Source organism: Rhinoraja longicauda, chromosome 24 (assembly GCF_053455715.1).
Source record: "Rhinoraja longicauda isolate Sanriku21f chromosome 24, sRhiLon1.1, whole genome shotgun sequence".
NCBI classification, from domain to species: domain Eukaryota; kingdom Metazoa; phylum Chordata; class Chondrichthyes; order Rajiformes; family Arhynchobatidae; genus Rhinoraja; species Rhinoraja longicauda.
In genome coordinates, this window is record NC_135976.1 from 31,007,807 (window position 1) to 31,023,160 (window position 15,354).

Below are 15,354 nucleotides of genomic sequence, written 5' to 3' on the forward strand. Positions count from 1 at the left end.
CATGCCGCCCTAACTGTGGAACTGGTTAACCGACTTTTAATGGAGAGGGGGGCAGTGTTTGTATAAGTTACCCAATTTAATTTTGATATTGATTATTTTAAATCTTTGTTGGTGCCTGTTATAAAGCTAATTATTCACTGAAAGGCCTGCAGTTTAGTGCATGAATGGATGTGTCTTAACTTCCCAGTGAAAGGACTGTTGTGAGTGATTCATGGAGTGGAGAGCAGCCTCATGATACCCCCTTTAGAATGGAGTGCCTGCTAGTGCAAATAAGAAGGGTCCCAGCCCGAAATGTCACCTATTCCACTTTCTCCAGAGATGCTGCCTGATCCGCTGAGTTACTGCAGCATCTTTTGTCTGTCATCTGTCGTATGTTGAAAGACTGGAGCGACTGGGCTGGTACACATTGGAATTTAGAAGGATGAGAGGGGATCTTATAAGATTATTAAGGGATTGGACACTCTAGAGGCTGGAAACATGTTCCCGATGTTGGGGGAGTCCAGAGCCAGGGGCCACGGTTTAAGAATGAGGGGTGGGCCATTTAGAACAGAGATGAGGAAAAACTTTTTCACTCAGGGAGTTGAGAATCTGTGGAATTCTCTGCCTCAGAAGGCAGTGGAGGCCAATTCTCTGGATGCATTCAAGAGAGAGCTAGATAGAGCTCTCAAAGATAGCAGAGTCAAGGGATATGGGGAGAGGGCAGGAACGGGGTACTGATTCAAGATTCAAGAGATTCAAGATTCAAGATAGCTTTATTTGTCATCCAATATTGGACGAAATTCAGTCACCCACAGTCCAACAATAAAAGCATTAAATAGGCATTAAAATTACACAACCCCAAAAACCCCCAAAACACAGTCCAACAATAAAAGCATCAAATAGGCATTAAAATTACACAACCCCATAAACACACAAAAAAAAAGAAACATCCATCAAAGAAACATCCATCACAGTGAGTCTCCTCCTCCAGTCCTCTCTCTCCTCACTGCGATGGAAGGCCACAATGTCTTTTCCCTTCTCCTGCTGTCCTCTCCCGCAGTCAGGTTGTTGTGGTTGCAGGCCAGGCCCTTCAGCCCACCGGGTCCACACCATCGATCACCCGTTCACACACTGGATGATCAGCCATGATCACGGTGAATGGCGGTGCTGGCTCGAAGGGCCAAATGGCCTCCTCCTGCACCTATTGTCTATTGTCTATTGTCTATCATCGGTATAAACCAGCATCTGCGGTTCCTTTCTGCACAGTGCAAATTATTATTGGTTGTCGTGTTAGACAATAACCCTGAACTAATAGTGGTAAAATCCATTGCTTTCCTAACAGGTTTTGCAGGATGGGACGGATCCAGATCCTTATGTCAAAATCTATTTGCTGCCCGATCCACAGAAAACAAGCAAGAGGAAGACCAAAGTGGCTCGAAAGACGTGTAACCCAACATACAATGAAATGGTAAGCGTGTGTGTGTGCGTGTGTGTATATAAAGGGGTAATGGGGGATGTCTTGTTCCTGATAGATGAGAGAGCTAGTCTACTCAAACATCCAGAAAAGCCTGACTACTATTCAGTCACAAAGTTTAATTTTAATTGAAAGCTACAGCGTGAAAACCAGGCCCTTCAGCCCACCGGGTCCACACCATCGATCACCCGTTCACACACTGGTTCTGTGTCATCCCATTTTTACATCTGCTCCTTACAGGTTACAGGGGCAATTTACAGAGGGCCAATTAACCTTCAAACCCACGTGTCTTTGGGATGTGGGAGGAATCCCACGCAGTCACAAGGACAAAACGTAAACTAAATTACCGACTAAACTACCGACTAAACTGCCGACTAAACTGCCGACTAAACTACTGACTAAACCCCCGACTAAACTACCGACTAAACACCGACTAAACACCCGACTAAACCCCCGACTAGACCGCCGACTAAACTGCCGACTAAACCCCCGACTAGACTGCCGACTAAACTGCCGACTAAACTACCGACCAAACTCCCGACTAAACTACCGACTAAACTTTTAACCAAAGCTGCCAACTATACTGCCGACTAAACTGCCGACTAGACTGCCGACTAAACCCCCGACTAAACCCCCGACTAGACTGCCGACCAAACTCCCGACTAAACTACCGACTAAACTTTTAACCAAAGCTGCCAACTAAACTGTAGATAGACATACAACGCTGGAGTAACTCAGAGTCAGGCAGCATCTCTGAAGAAAAGGAGCAGGTGACCTTTCGAGTCGGAACCCTTCTTCAGACTGAACCACAAACTAAACGACAAACTGAACACCATAAACTAATCTAATCCAAGGCCCAAAACTGCTGACAATATTCCAAATGTGGTCTGATAAAGCCTCAGAGTTGCAGCCTTGCGTGTGTGCACTCTAGTCCTCTTGAAACGAATGGTAACATTGAACATGTTTTGTATATATTTATTTCTTGAATAAAGTATTTTTCGATTTAAAAAACAATGTTCTGGTAGGCCTCGGCTATCGCAGTGAACTCCGGCTGTGCTAACGCCAGTGATGTCCCCGAATGCGGGAGACTCGAGTGCGACGTTCGTGGTGGTGGGGGGGGCTGTGTTCACGCTCTCCCCCGATTTCAAATCAAAAAATAGAACGATGTGTCATTATTCCCGTCGAGCACTCCTCCTTTAGAGGTCTAAACGTTTATCTTGTTTCTATAAAACGCTGTTATGCGATTTAAAACAAGTTTAAACGCACTGGTGATATTGTGCAATTGGCTTAAAATGGCTTCCAAGCTTCCTGAGCGATGTAAGATGGAATTTCTTTCTTTTCTTTTCAAATCTTTTTATTAAATTTTTAAAAAAATTAAGCATAACAGTGATATTGACACATAGGGATCAGGATTACATTAACAACAAACGTAGCCTAAATATAAATCCAGTTTCAAAATACATATAGTGCATAGACCTCCCAGTCTCTATGTAATTATAGATAAAAGGTTAAAAGAGAACTTATATATATATATATTTTTAAAGATTAAAAGATTTTTAATTTTTTTTTACCCCCCCTAAACTAAAATAAGCAAGCAAACAGAAAAACCAAAACAAAACAGAATCTGCAACAAAAAAAAAAAATGTCAACAGTTTAGACCCCTGTTTGTCGTTAAATCTGTTCCACCAAATAAAGGTAAAATATTATTATAACGGCTGGAGAGGGAACAACTTATATTGTGTGAAAATATTGAATAAAGCTTCCCCAAGTCCTATCAAATTTAATCGAGGGTTCAACAATATCACTCCTCATTTTTTCTAAATTTAAACAGATGGAGTTTACATGCGCCCGGCGATATTGCTTCAGATTTGACCGTGCTTTAATTATGTCATTATTAAAAGGATTTTAGTACGTTTATAAATAAAAAACTTGGTACCTGAGTGTAAGCGCTAATTGCCATTTGCTCTCCTAGCTGGTGTACGATGGCATTCCCAAGGGAGATGTGCAGCAGCGGATTATCCACTTGCGTGTTCTGAGCGAGGAAGCTTTCCGGGAGAACATCATGCTCGGGGAGGTGCACATTAACCTCAAGGACTTCGATCTCAACCAGAGAGTTGTTGGCTGGTACCACCTGGGATCCACCCCTCCTCAATGCACTTCGATCTGAGTATTCAAAGACTTTGCTGAAGTTGGACTTAGCCAAGGTTGGGGTTGGTGAGGGGTGGGGTGGGGAGGGGGGGGGGGGGGAGGTTCAGAACAAGGAACGAGCAGTTTGTGTTTTCCCCTTATTTCAACTTTACTTGTGAAGGGACGCGAGGACACAATATTTTTGAACCTCTATGTTCTGGAAAATGAACGTGTTGAAGAGACACTGGCCTCGAGCTCGAGGTTTACTGGGCATGATGTTGCATGCGTCAAGAGATGCAAACAGTTTTCTCCCAAGTTGTGTATTATTACACTATGAAAATGAAGGTTAAATATTTGAACCGTTGATGTGCTGTTAAACTGTACCGTAGATGAGTGACCATGTCGTAAAGAAGGACTTACTCCAATTTTTTTTTTGCACTAAACACAAACAAGAGGAAGGATTTAATAACCCTCCTGGAATTGATCAAAGTTGACGAGTAGGAAAGTCGCGGGGCGGAGAGGGCTGACGTCGACTCTCGGAAGTCCTGCGACTCTGTTCCGGCCCGCGCCCGCAGATGGGAAGAGGATGTTTCGTAGCCTTTTGGCTTTGAGATGTGGTTCGAAGGCTCACAAGAGAAACTGTGTCCTGCAGCATCCCTGGCCATGAGAGACAGGAGTGGACCATTCAACCTCTGAAGCTGCCGAAATGCCGTCCGACTGTGCGAAACCTGCTGGGCTTGATATTGGCCTCGGGCAAGAGCTCGAAACAGGTTTAACCATATTGACTGCCGATTTTCAGTTCATATTCAGTGGCTCTGAAGACAATGGAACCGACTCGTGGGGGGTGGCAACTCATGCAATTGTGCCTAGTTAATGCTCTGCATAACATGTATTTTCACTTCTAAGGAGAGGATGCTGCAAGAGGGACCTCCATTGCTTAGATATGCAGGAAGGGACTGCAGATGCTGGTTTATACTGAAGATAGACACCAAATGCAGGAGTAACTCAGTGGGGTCAGGCAGCCTCTCTGGAGAAAAAGGACAGGTGACCTTTCACGTCGGAACCCTTCATCAGACCTGAGTTTGATGAAGGGTTCCGACCCGAAACGTCACGCATTCCTTTTCTCCAGAGATGCTGCCTGACCGGCTGAGTTACTCCAGCATTTTGTGTCTGTCTTCCATTGGTAAGAATTGTATTCGATGCAAATTGATAAAAACAAACTATCTTTACTAAACCGTCAAATTATCTATGTAAATGCGTAGTTGTTCAACAAATATTGAATCCCAGGGATAATTAATAATTATCTTCTTCAGATATCCCAGGGTTTTCCTGCCTAGTTCTTGTGCAAGAAGAGTGTGGATTACTGCAGAGATAAAAATCCATCAGTTCATAAGGTCATAAGTGATAGGAGTAGAATTAGGCCATTCGGCCCATCAAGTCTACTCCACCATTCAATCATGGCTGATCTATCTCGCCCTCCAAACCCCATTCTCCTGCCTTCTCCCCATAACCTCCGATGCCTGTGCTAATCAAGAATCAATCTATCTCTGCCTTTAAAATATCCACTGACATCGCCTCCACAGCCTTCTGCGGCAAAGAATTCCACAGATTCACCACCCTCTGACTAAAGAAATGTCTCCTCATCTCCTTCCTAAAAGAACGTCCTTTAATTTGGAATCAGTTGGCCAGAATGATGAGATGTCACAAAGACCAGGATAAATTCATGATCTATCCGAAATTATTCCGTTTCAGTTTGGTTAGAAATTGGTGCAATCAAAGACTTTTGCTACGTAGTGGAGGAAATGGTAACGATCGGGGGGGGGATAAAGAGGCCTGGGTCTTGAAGCTAATCAGTGGTCTCCTTCCACTCCCTAAAGCATGAAGTGTTGAAAGTCAGTGTTGGATTTAACTTGTCCACTCTTCGTTGTCAGAAAGTCTGCAAACTTGCAACAACTTAAGGAGAGATAGAGGTAACCAGCAATTAAAAGACAATCTCTCCACGCACGATCGAGAAAGGATCTTCAGATCACGATGTGTGAACTGGCTGTTCTATTAATCAGAGTTGGTTCTACCGTGTGCTCAAAGGAGTGATCATCTACCCAAATGACTCGATTGCCTCTGTTACTGGATTGTTACTGGGTTACTGTAATCCTGGAAGACAGTCAGTAAACCCTTGATTAGAACACGTGACCAGCATCGACTGAAACCAAATACTCAACTCATGAGTTCTCAGGTTCCGAGCCTCTCCCGATTTAAAATAATGTAAAGCCATAGAAGTTTCTGAAACATGAGGTAGTTTGGTCCCTTGTGAAAAGTGCTGCCAGGAGTAATCCTATCCTTCTGCCTAACCCTATCTACACACTAGAAGTAGTGCAGTTCCATTGGTTCTACACAAGAGTGACACGGTGGCGCAGCGGTAGAGTTGCTGCCTTGCAGCGCCAGAGACCCGGGTTCCATCCTGACCACGGGTGCTGTCTGCACGGAGTTTGTACGTTCTACCTGTGATCTTTATGAGTTTTCTCCGGGTGCTCCGGTTTCCTCCCACACTCCAAAGACGTACAGGTTTATAGGCTAATTGGCTTGGTAAAGTTGTAAATTGTCCCTAGTGTGTGTAGGATAGTGTTAGTATGCAGGGATCGCTGGTCGGCGTGGACTCGGTGGGCTGAAGGGCCTGTTTCCCCCCTGTATCTCTGAACTGAAACTAAACTATTCGTGTCATTCTACACACCAGGACTCAATGTGGTTTCGTCTGCACAGAACTACAATACGTTCTGTACAGAACAAGCCACACTTCGTTGTGTAGTTTGCAGGCTCTGGCTGAATGCACATCCAAGTGTTTTATAAATGTGTAAGAAGGAACTGCAGGTGCTAATTTACACCGAAAATAGACACAAAATGCTGGAGTAACTCAGCGGGTCAGGCAGCATCTCTGGAGAAAACGATAGGTGACGTTTCTGGTCGAGACCGCTCATCAGACTAGGTGACGTTTCGGGTCAGACTTCATAGTCTAATGAAGGGTCTCGACCCGAAACGTCACCTATTCCTTTTCTCCAGAGATGCTGCCTGACCCGCTGAGTTACTCCAGCATTTTGTGTCTTAACAGAAGCTCCTGATGGATTGAGGGACAGGACCTCCTGAAACCTCCCCGTTCTCCCAGTTAGATCCTGGCCTGATCTGCATTTTCACTCCGCACAGACTCTTGAATTTGGAAAAATGTCTGTCCATCTCGGTAACTGAGAGTTTTCGTTTGGCTCCAATCCTCAGCAGGTTTTGGCTGGGGATTATTCCCCATCACCCCACTACCCCGTGGGCGCACAGAACACAACGTATAGCATCGGGAAGAGGAGATGCCAAACCGAGTTCTTCTCTAAATGGAGGGCAGACTTGGCAGCCAAATCACTTCAGCATAGGTGGCCTTTTGCTACCAAGTCCCGACACCTCTCTGGTGACCTCAGAACTGATTCCTCCTATTCTTTGGTGGAGGTGGCGGTGGGGAGGTTGAGGTGAGGAAGGGGTTGCACCAGAACTTCAAGTATCAATTGCACTTTACTTTTCAAAGCAGCCACCTCCAATCGCTCCTTCTGGCACCATTGCTTTGCTGATAGGAATCCGGTTGCAGTGCTTGGCAGTACTCCACCGAAGGCAAGGGCAGTCCTTTCTGTATTGTCAGACGGCCGGGTGCAAGAGGCATCCAGGGGAACTGAGATGAAGTTGTTCTTGCTTTGCCTCTTTATCAATTCCCAACTGAACCAAGCTGAAGGCTACTGAATTCCCACTTTTTGAACAGCTCAGTTCTGGATAATGAGTAGGACATTATTTCTGTGGAAAGGAACTGCAGCTGCTGGTATATTACCGAAGAAAGACACAAAGTGCTGGAGTAACTCAGGGACGCTGAGTTATTCCAGCAGTTTGTGTCTTCAGGACATTTGTTTCTGTTGGGATGGAGATTCCTAACCAGCTTTCTTCCTCACTTTCACCCCCCCCCCCCTCCCAAATGTCTTTATCGTTGGCAGCTAAAGAAGAAACTTTGTGAAATTCCCAAGTCTTGTTTCAGTTTACCTTTATACATAAGAAAAAGCACCATTGACTTCTACTGAAAATGTCCTTTTTATTAACTAATGGAAGTTATACTGTAAGATTTGTTTGCAAATCTCTTTTGCCTGTAAGTAATTTACTTTTGATTGAATGACACACAATGCTGTTGTTGAATATTTAAAAAAAATTAAAAAAATGTACCTTGCCTTGCTGATGTGAACTCCACTTTATTACACGCATGAATATTATTGGTAAAAGGTAAAACAGAAACATCTGTATATCAAAGCTAAATGTTCATGACACCTTGTTAAACAAACACATTAATACTGCCCCTTCAACAGAGCAACACAACTGATTATTAAACAAAATTTGACTCTAACACAAAGGGAGATGGGTGGTCAAATGTTTCCTTGAAGAGCAATTTTAATGAATGTCTTAAAGGAGGTTAAAGATGGGGGGGGGGGGGGGGAATTAATCCAGAGTCTATATTTTAGGAAGGAGTTGTGAGATGGAGTTCTTTTGGAGTTGAGGGGAAGTTCTTAAAGGCTTGCAAGTCTTCAACATCGCAGAAAGAGTTAAAGTCACGGGTGGATTATTAAATGAGATGGGTTTTTTATAAAGTGGACGGGTGGCACAGTGACGCAGCGGTAGAGTTGCTGCCTCACAGACCTTGGATTCGATCCTGACCATGAGTGCTGTCTGTGCGAAGTTTGCACGTTCTCCTTGTGGCTCTGTGGGTTTTCTCCGGGTGCTCCGCTTTTCCTCCCACACTCCAAAGACGCGCAGGTTTGTAGGTTGATTGGCGTCTGTAAATTGTAAAATTGTCGCTAATGCGTAGGGTAGTGCTTGTGTACGGGGATCGCTGGTCGGCATGGGCTTGGTGGACCGAAGGGCCTGCTTCCATGCATTTTAGTTTGGTTTAGAGATACAACGCAGAAACAGGCCCACCGAGTCCACACCGACCAGCGATCCCCGCACACTAACACCATCCTACACACATGGGGGACAGTTTTCAACATACGCCAAGCCAATTAACCTACAAACCAGTACGTCTTTGGAATGTGGGAGGAAACCGAAGATCTCGGAGAAAACCCACGTGGTCACGGGGAGAACGTACAAACTCTGTACGGACAGCACCCGTAGTCGGGATTGAACCCGGGTCCCCGGTGCTGTAAGGCAGCAACTCTACCGCTGCGCCACCGTGACGCCCTGTATCTCTGAAGTAATACAAGTCAATGTAGCTAAAATGAGATAGATCGCTTAAACGAATTATCTTGATTGTGATTAAAAAAAAATTCCAGAATAATTTATTTTGGGGCAGATCACATATTAAAATGACAACATTAGGGATTTTGAGAGATAATGTCTCCGTCTAGTGTGAGGTGATTCACAGCGGTGATCCGTCAATGTAAATGTTGGGAGTATATCCCATGGATGGAAACGGAATGGCAAGCAACTGCATAAAGTGCTGCAAGTAAGTATAACATGGATTAAAATGTAACTGAACGTTTAATGTACCTCTTCATTTTTAATCTAACATTGATACCTCCGCTGCCAACAGTATTGTTTGGGAGTCATTAAAATAAAGAATATGCCTTCATAACCTTTGAGGAATCAGAGCAACTAGGAATATCTTGCAGCCAAACAAGTCCAGTCAGTGTTAAAATATACTATAGACAGTAGGTGCAGGAGTAGGCCATTCGGCCCTTCGAGCCAGCACCACCATTCAATGTGAACATGGCTGATCATTCTCAATCAGTACCCCGTTCCTACCTTCTCCCCGTACCCCCTGACTCCGCTATCCTTAAGAGCTCTATCCAGCTCTCTCTTGAATGCATTCAGAGAATTGGCCTCCACTGCCTTCTGAGGCAGAGAATTCCACAGATTCACAACTTTCTGACTGAAAACGTTTTTCCTCATCTCCGTTCTAAATGGCCTACCCCTTATTCTTAAACTGTGGCCCCTGGTTCTGGACTCCCCCAACATTGGGAACATGTTTCCTGCCTCTAACGTGTCCAACCCCTTAATAATATTATACGTCTCATCCGTCTAAATTCCAGTGTATACAAGCCTAGTCGCTCCAGTCTTTCAACATATGACAGTCCCGCCATTCCGGGAATTAACCTCGTAAACCTACGCTGCACGCCCTCTACAACATTGATAAGATAGCCTAATAATGTCATTAATTTATTGATGTTTATTGTTTTTAATGATATTTATGAGTATTGTGTCTACAGACCTGTAATGCTGCTGCAAGTAATAATTTAATTGTTCAGTTGTCAGCACATAGGACAATTAAATATTCTTGACTGGTCCTTGAAACATCTGCTAACACAAACAGTTCACGTCTATCCTAGAATTCCTCCATCTCATGTAAACCTCGTGGTTTTGCACACTTCTATTCAAGATCCTCTCAAGCAGTGAGAACAATTTTGCTTTGCCCATCTAACCTTACAACCGAGATCCCGTTTGTCCAGAACCATTCTTGGTCGTCAATCTGAAATGTGAATATTTCCCAGAATTTTTGTCCTTTTTTTATGAATTCTGTTCAATTTCTGGAGACTTCCAGGTAGGTTAGCGACACGGTCTCTGAGCTCAGTCCAATTTTCTTCTCTGCATGAAAGCTTACTGCTTCCTTGAAGGTCAACCTTTCCTTTTATTTGTCTGGGTTTTGGCACACAATTATAACGTGTTTGTCAACCTGCAGTAACCTTCAGTGGCAATAGTTGGAAAAAAAATCTCAGAATAAAACCATTTGATAGATCATGCTGGAAGTTGGGTGGAGATGTACAATACAATACAATATATCTTTATTGTCATTGTACAGGGTACAACGAGATTGGGAATGCGCCTCCCATACGATGCAATAAATTAATTACTAGTCAGTATTCATTTAAACAACCCAATGAAACAAATTAGAACAGTTTTAAAACAGAATAAAGTGCAAGTAGGTCTGTGCCGGTTCACTGTGCGATGTGACCATCCGGCTCAACAGGACCGGTTCATAGCAGCTATGGCCCTGGGGATGAAGCTGTTCCTGTGTCTGGAGGTGCGGGCGTAGAAGGCCTTGTATCGTCTGCCCGATGGTAGAAGTTCGAACAGACTGTTGCAGGGGTGTGAAGAGTCTTTGTGGATGCTGGTGGCTTTTCTGAGGCATCGTGTGTTGTAGATGCCCTCCAAGGCTGGTAGCTGTGTTCCGATGGTCCTCTGAGCTCTATGGACTACCCGCTGAAGAGCTTTCCTTTCTGCCTCCGTGCAGCTGAGGTACCACACTGGGATGCCATGTGTTAGGATGCTCTCTATGGTGCAACGGTAGAATGTCGTCAGCAACTGTTGGGGTAGACCAGACTTTTTCAGTGTTCTCAGGTAGAACAGTCGTTGCTGTGCCTTCTTGACCAGCGCAGCAGTGTTATTGGACCATGTTAGGTCCTCCGAAATGTGAATGCCCAGAAACTTGAAGCTGGACACTCTCTCCACACTGTCCCCGTTGATAAAGATCGGGGCGTATTCCCCGTTGTGTGACCTACGGAAGTTGATGATCAGCTCCTTGGTCTTGGTGGTATTTAGGCCATTGTACTGTTGTCGCCACATATGACAATGAAACACTATGGACTTCTCTTTGTTTCCCTTAAAGTAGGTACAAGCAGGTGTCCAGTTCTGCAACCAAGATGGCCACCAAGCCAGGTGACTCTAGGCATGCTGGTCCCAGATGTGAATCTGCAGTCACACATTACAATTGCTCCACTCTTTTAAACCTCTACACCAACAGATTCCCTTTATCATGTGTCTGTACTATGGATGGCTCGGATGTAAACATGTACAATCTTTCCTCTGACTGGTTAGCACGCAACAAAGGCTTTTCACTGTACCTCGCTCGGTACACCTGACGATAAACTAAACTAAGCTAAATTCCATAAGGGGAGACTTGATGTCAATAATTAAATTATGAGAGGCGTAGATAGATGGTCGGAACCTTTTTTCCTAGAAGGTAGACACAAAATGCTGGAGTAACTCAGCGGGCCAGGCAGAATCTCGGGGGAGAAGGAATGGGCGACGTTTCGGGTCGAGACCCTTCTTCAGACTTTAACTTAAGAATTTAACAGACTTCGATTTAAACCAGCATCTGTAGGGTTTTTTTTCCTACACACCCTTTTTCCGGGGGTGATAATGTCAAAGGTTAGTGGGCATACATTTTGGTGAGAGGGGTAAAGTTTAAAGTGAATGAACAAGGTAATTTTTTTGTTATCAAGAGGGTGGTGGGTGCCTGGTATGTGCTGTCAGGGGTGGTGGTGGAGGCAGATACATTGCTGTTGTTGAAGTGTCTTTTAGATAGGTACAAGGCTATGCAAGGAAACGGAGGGATATGGATCACACGCAGGCAGATATTAGTTTAACATCATTGAATTCTCCAATTTTAGGTAACTACTAGACCATGTGGACCCGTTGGGCCCAAACCTTTCCTGCATTGGTGCAGCACCCTCTCCTCCCCCCCTCCCCTCCCCACCCACCTCCCTCCCTCCCCCCTCCCTCCCTAGGAGATAGATTTAAACTTTAAAATGTGAATAACTTAAAAAATATAACAGCGATTTCAATAAAACTTCTTCCATTGGCACCAAAGGGACGATGGTGAGTAAGGTGGGCCGGAAATTGTCGCGCTATCGTGTACCGTTTTGGCTGGAGTTCAGGAACAAACAAACAAACAAACGAGAGTTTTAGTGTATAGATAATAATTATCCCGCCCCCCTTCCACCTACATTCCTTCCTCTACCATCACACGCTGCACCTCTTCAATCCATTTGTCTCACATCCTCTCTCTCTCTCCTCATCTCTGGTGTTTGTCCAACCATCTGCCCATCAAAACCTCTCTCCTGTTTAGTTTAGAGATACAGCGCGGAAACAAACCGTTTGGCCCACCGAGGTCACGCCGACCAGAGAACCCTGCACACTTGCAATAACCTGCACGCACGCACTTGGGACATTTTACAATTATACCAAGCCAATTAGTCTACAAACCTGTACGTCTTTGGAGTGTGGGAGGAAACTGGAGATCCCAGGTAAAACCCACCCACGTTATGGGGAGAACATGCAAACTCCATACAGACAGCACCCGTAGTCAGGATTGAACCCGCGTCTCAGGCGCTGTAGGGCAGCAACTCTACCACTGTGCCACCATTTGCCAAGCTTTGTCCTGCCCCTGCCCCCCCCCCCTTTCTAACAATCAGTCTGTAGAAAGGGTCCTGACCTGAAACATCAACTATCCATGTTCACCAGAGATGCTGCCTGACCATCTGAGTTACTCCATCACTTTGTGTCCCTATTTGTAAACCAGCATCTGCAGTCCTTGTTTGTGTATTTTCGTCCAGAGATGCCACTTGACCCACTGATCAATGCAAGATTCCAGCACCTGCAGTTCTTTGGGTCAACATTTCAAAGATATTTAGACAATTACATGGATGGGAAAGGTTTAAAGAGTTAATGGGTCCTAAGTGGAAAAATGGGACTGGCGTTCATGGGCAATTTGTTCGGCACGGTCAAGTTGGGCTGAAGGTCCTGTTTCAATGAATATTTGTGTAAATTTACTACAACTGGCAGAGAGAGAGAGAGAGAGAGAGGGACATTTTGACCTGGCAAGACACAAAAAGCTGGAGTAACTCAGCGGGACGGGCAGCGTCTCTGGAGAGAAGGAATGGGTGATGTTTCGGGTCGAGACCCTTCTTCAGACTAGTCAGGGAAAAGGGAAACAAGCGATATAGATGATCATGTGGAGAGATAAAGAACAATGAATGAAAGATATGCAAAAATGTAACGATAATAAAGGAAACAGACCATTGTTAGCTAGGTTTGTTGGGTTGTTGACCTGGCAAGTTGGATATGTCCAAACAGAGCTGGCACTTAAACAATAGAATTTAAAAAAATCCTGGGCAAAGTATCCAAGTGAAGAAAATTATCTCAAAATCAAAACAGAATGTTCAGAACTTTGTAAGAAAATAGCTGCAGATACTGGTACAAACCGTATTTATTCACAAAATGCTGGAGTAACTCAGCAGGTCAGGCAGCATCTCAGGAGAGAAGGAATGGGCGACGTTTTGGGTCGAGACCCTTCTTCAGAACTTTGAATAAGTCTCAACTTTCACGTGAGTCTGAAGAAGGGTCCCACCACGAAACATTGCCTATTCATGTTCTCCAGCGATGCTGCCTGACCCGCTGAGTTACTCTGGCACTGTATAGCTTTTTTCCTGGAGTTTGTTATGTGTCTACATAACGTTGAAGAAGTGAGCTGCAGTCGTGAATTGCGGCCATTTCCTCCATAACTCCCTGTTTAACTCATCACTTCCCACCCAAACCACCCCTTCCCCAGGTACTTCCCCCTGCAACCGCAGGAGATGCAACACCTGTCCCTATACCTCCTCCCTCGACTCCATCCAAGGACCCCGACAGATCTTTCAGGCGAGGCAGGGATTCATTTGCATTTCCTCTCACCTCGTCTTTTGTATCTGCTGTTCTGCAAATTGGAGGTACAGCACCTCATATTTTACTTGGGCAGCTCACAACTCAGTGGTATGAATATTGATTTCTCTAACTTCAAGTATCCCTTGCCTTCCCTCTCTCTCCAACCTTCCCCCACCTTAGTTCTCCGTGGCGTTTTACTGTCCTCCTGATTAATTTTATTGATTGTATGCCCCATTCTCACCTTCCCCTCAGTTAACAATGAACCATTCTACATTTCCTTTGGCAGCATCTGTTTTGATCTATCATTTTCACACCTTACCCTTCCTTTCTGGACTCCCTTTCTCCTGAATCTCAGTCTGAAGGAGGGCCTCAACCCAAAACGTCACCTATTCCTTTTCTCCAGATATGCTGCCTGACTCGTTGAGTTACTCCAGTGCTTTGTGTCTACCTTCAGTGTAAACCAGCATCTGCAGTTCCTTCCTATATGTGTGTGTACATATACACATACTGAACTTTTTTTCTCGTTTATTATATTGTTTACATACTACGTTTTTATATATTCTGTTGTGCTGCTGCAAGTCTTAGAGTCACAGAGTGATACGTTGTGGAGATGAGGAAGAACTTTTTCAGTCAGAGAGTGGTGAAGGTGTGGAATTCTCTGCCTCAGAAGGCAGTGGAGGCCAGTTCGTTGGATGCTTTCAAGAGAGAGCTGGATAGAGCTCTTAAGGATAGCGGAGTGAGGGGGTATGGGGAGAAGGCAGGAACGGGGTACTGATTGAGAGTGATCAGCCATGATCGCATTGAATGGCGGTGCTGGCTCGAAGGGCTGAATGGCCTACTCCTGCACCTATTGTCTATTGTCTATTGTCTATTGACTACACCAGTCCCACTAGTCCGCGTTTGGTCCATATTCCTCCAAACGTTGTCCTATCCATGTACCTGTCTAACTGTTTCTTAAATCAGTTTAACCTAATCAGTCTGAAGAAGGGTCTCGACCCGAAGATGGATACAAAAGGCTGAAGTAACTCAGCAGGACAGGCAGCATCTCAGGGGAGAAGGAGTGGGTGATGCTGAGTTACTACAGCATATTGTGTAAGAAAATAACTGCAGATGCTGGTACAAATCGAAGGTATTTATTCACAAAATGCTGGAGTAACTCAGCTGGTCAGGCAGCATCTCAGGGGAGAAGGAATGGGTGACGTTTCGGGTCGAGACCCTTCTTCAGACTGAGTATTGTGTCTATCTTCGATTTAAACCAGCATCTGCAGTACTTTTCTACACTGTTTCTT

General features: G+C 44.7%; 1 protein-coding gene across 1 annotated transcript in view; it reads left to right on the plus strand.

Annotated features, from left to right (window-relative positions):
* Window positions 1-7,807, plus strand: part of pik3c2b (phosphatidylinositol-4-phosphate 3-kinase, catalytic subunit type 2 beta) — a 144,802-nt gene extending 136,995 nt beyond the window's left edge. Inside the window, 2 exon segments of the mRNA XM_078420987.1 lie at window positions 1,322-1,447; window positions 3,426-7,807. Of these exon segments, the coding sequence (XP_078277113.1) occupies window positions 1,322-1,447; window positions 3,426-3,620 (321 nt within the window). The 3' untranslated portion in view covers window positions 3,621-7,807.
* Window positions 7,808-15,354: the final 7,547 nt, after the last annotated feature.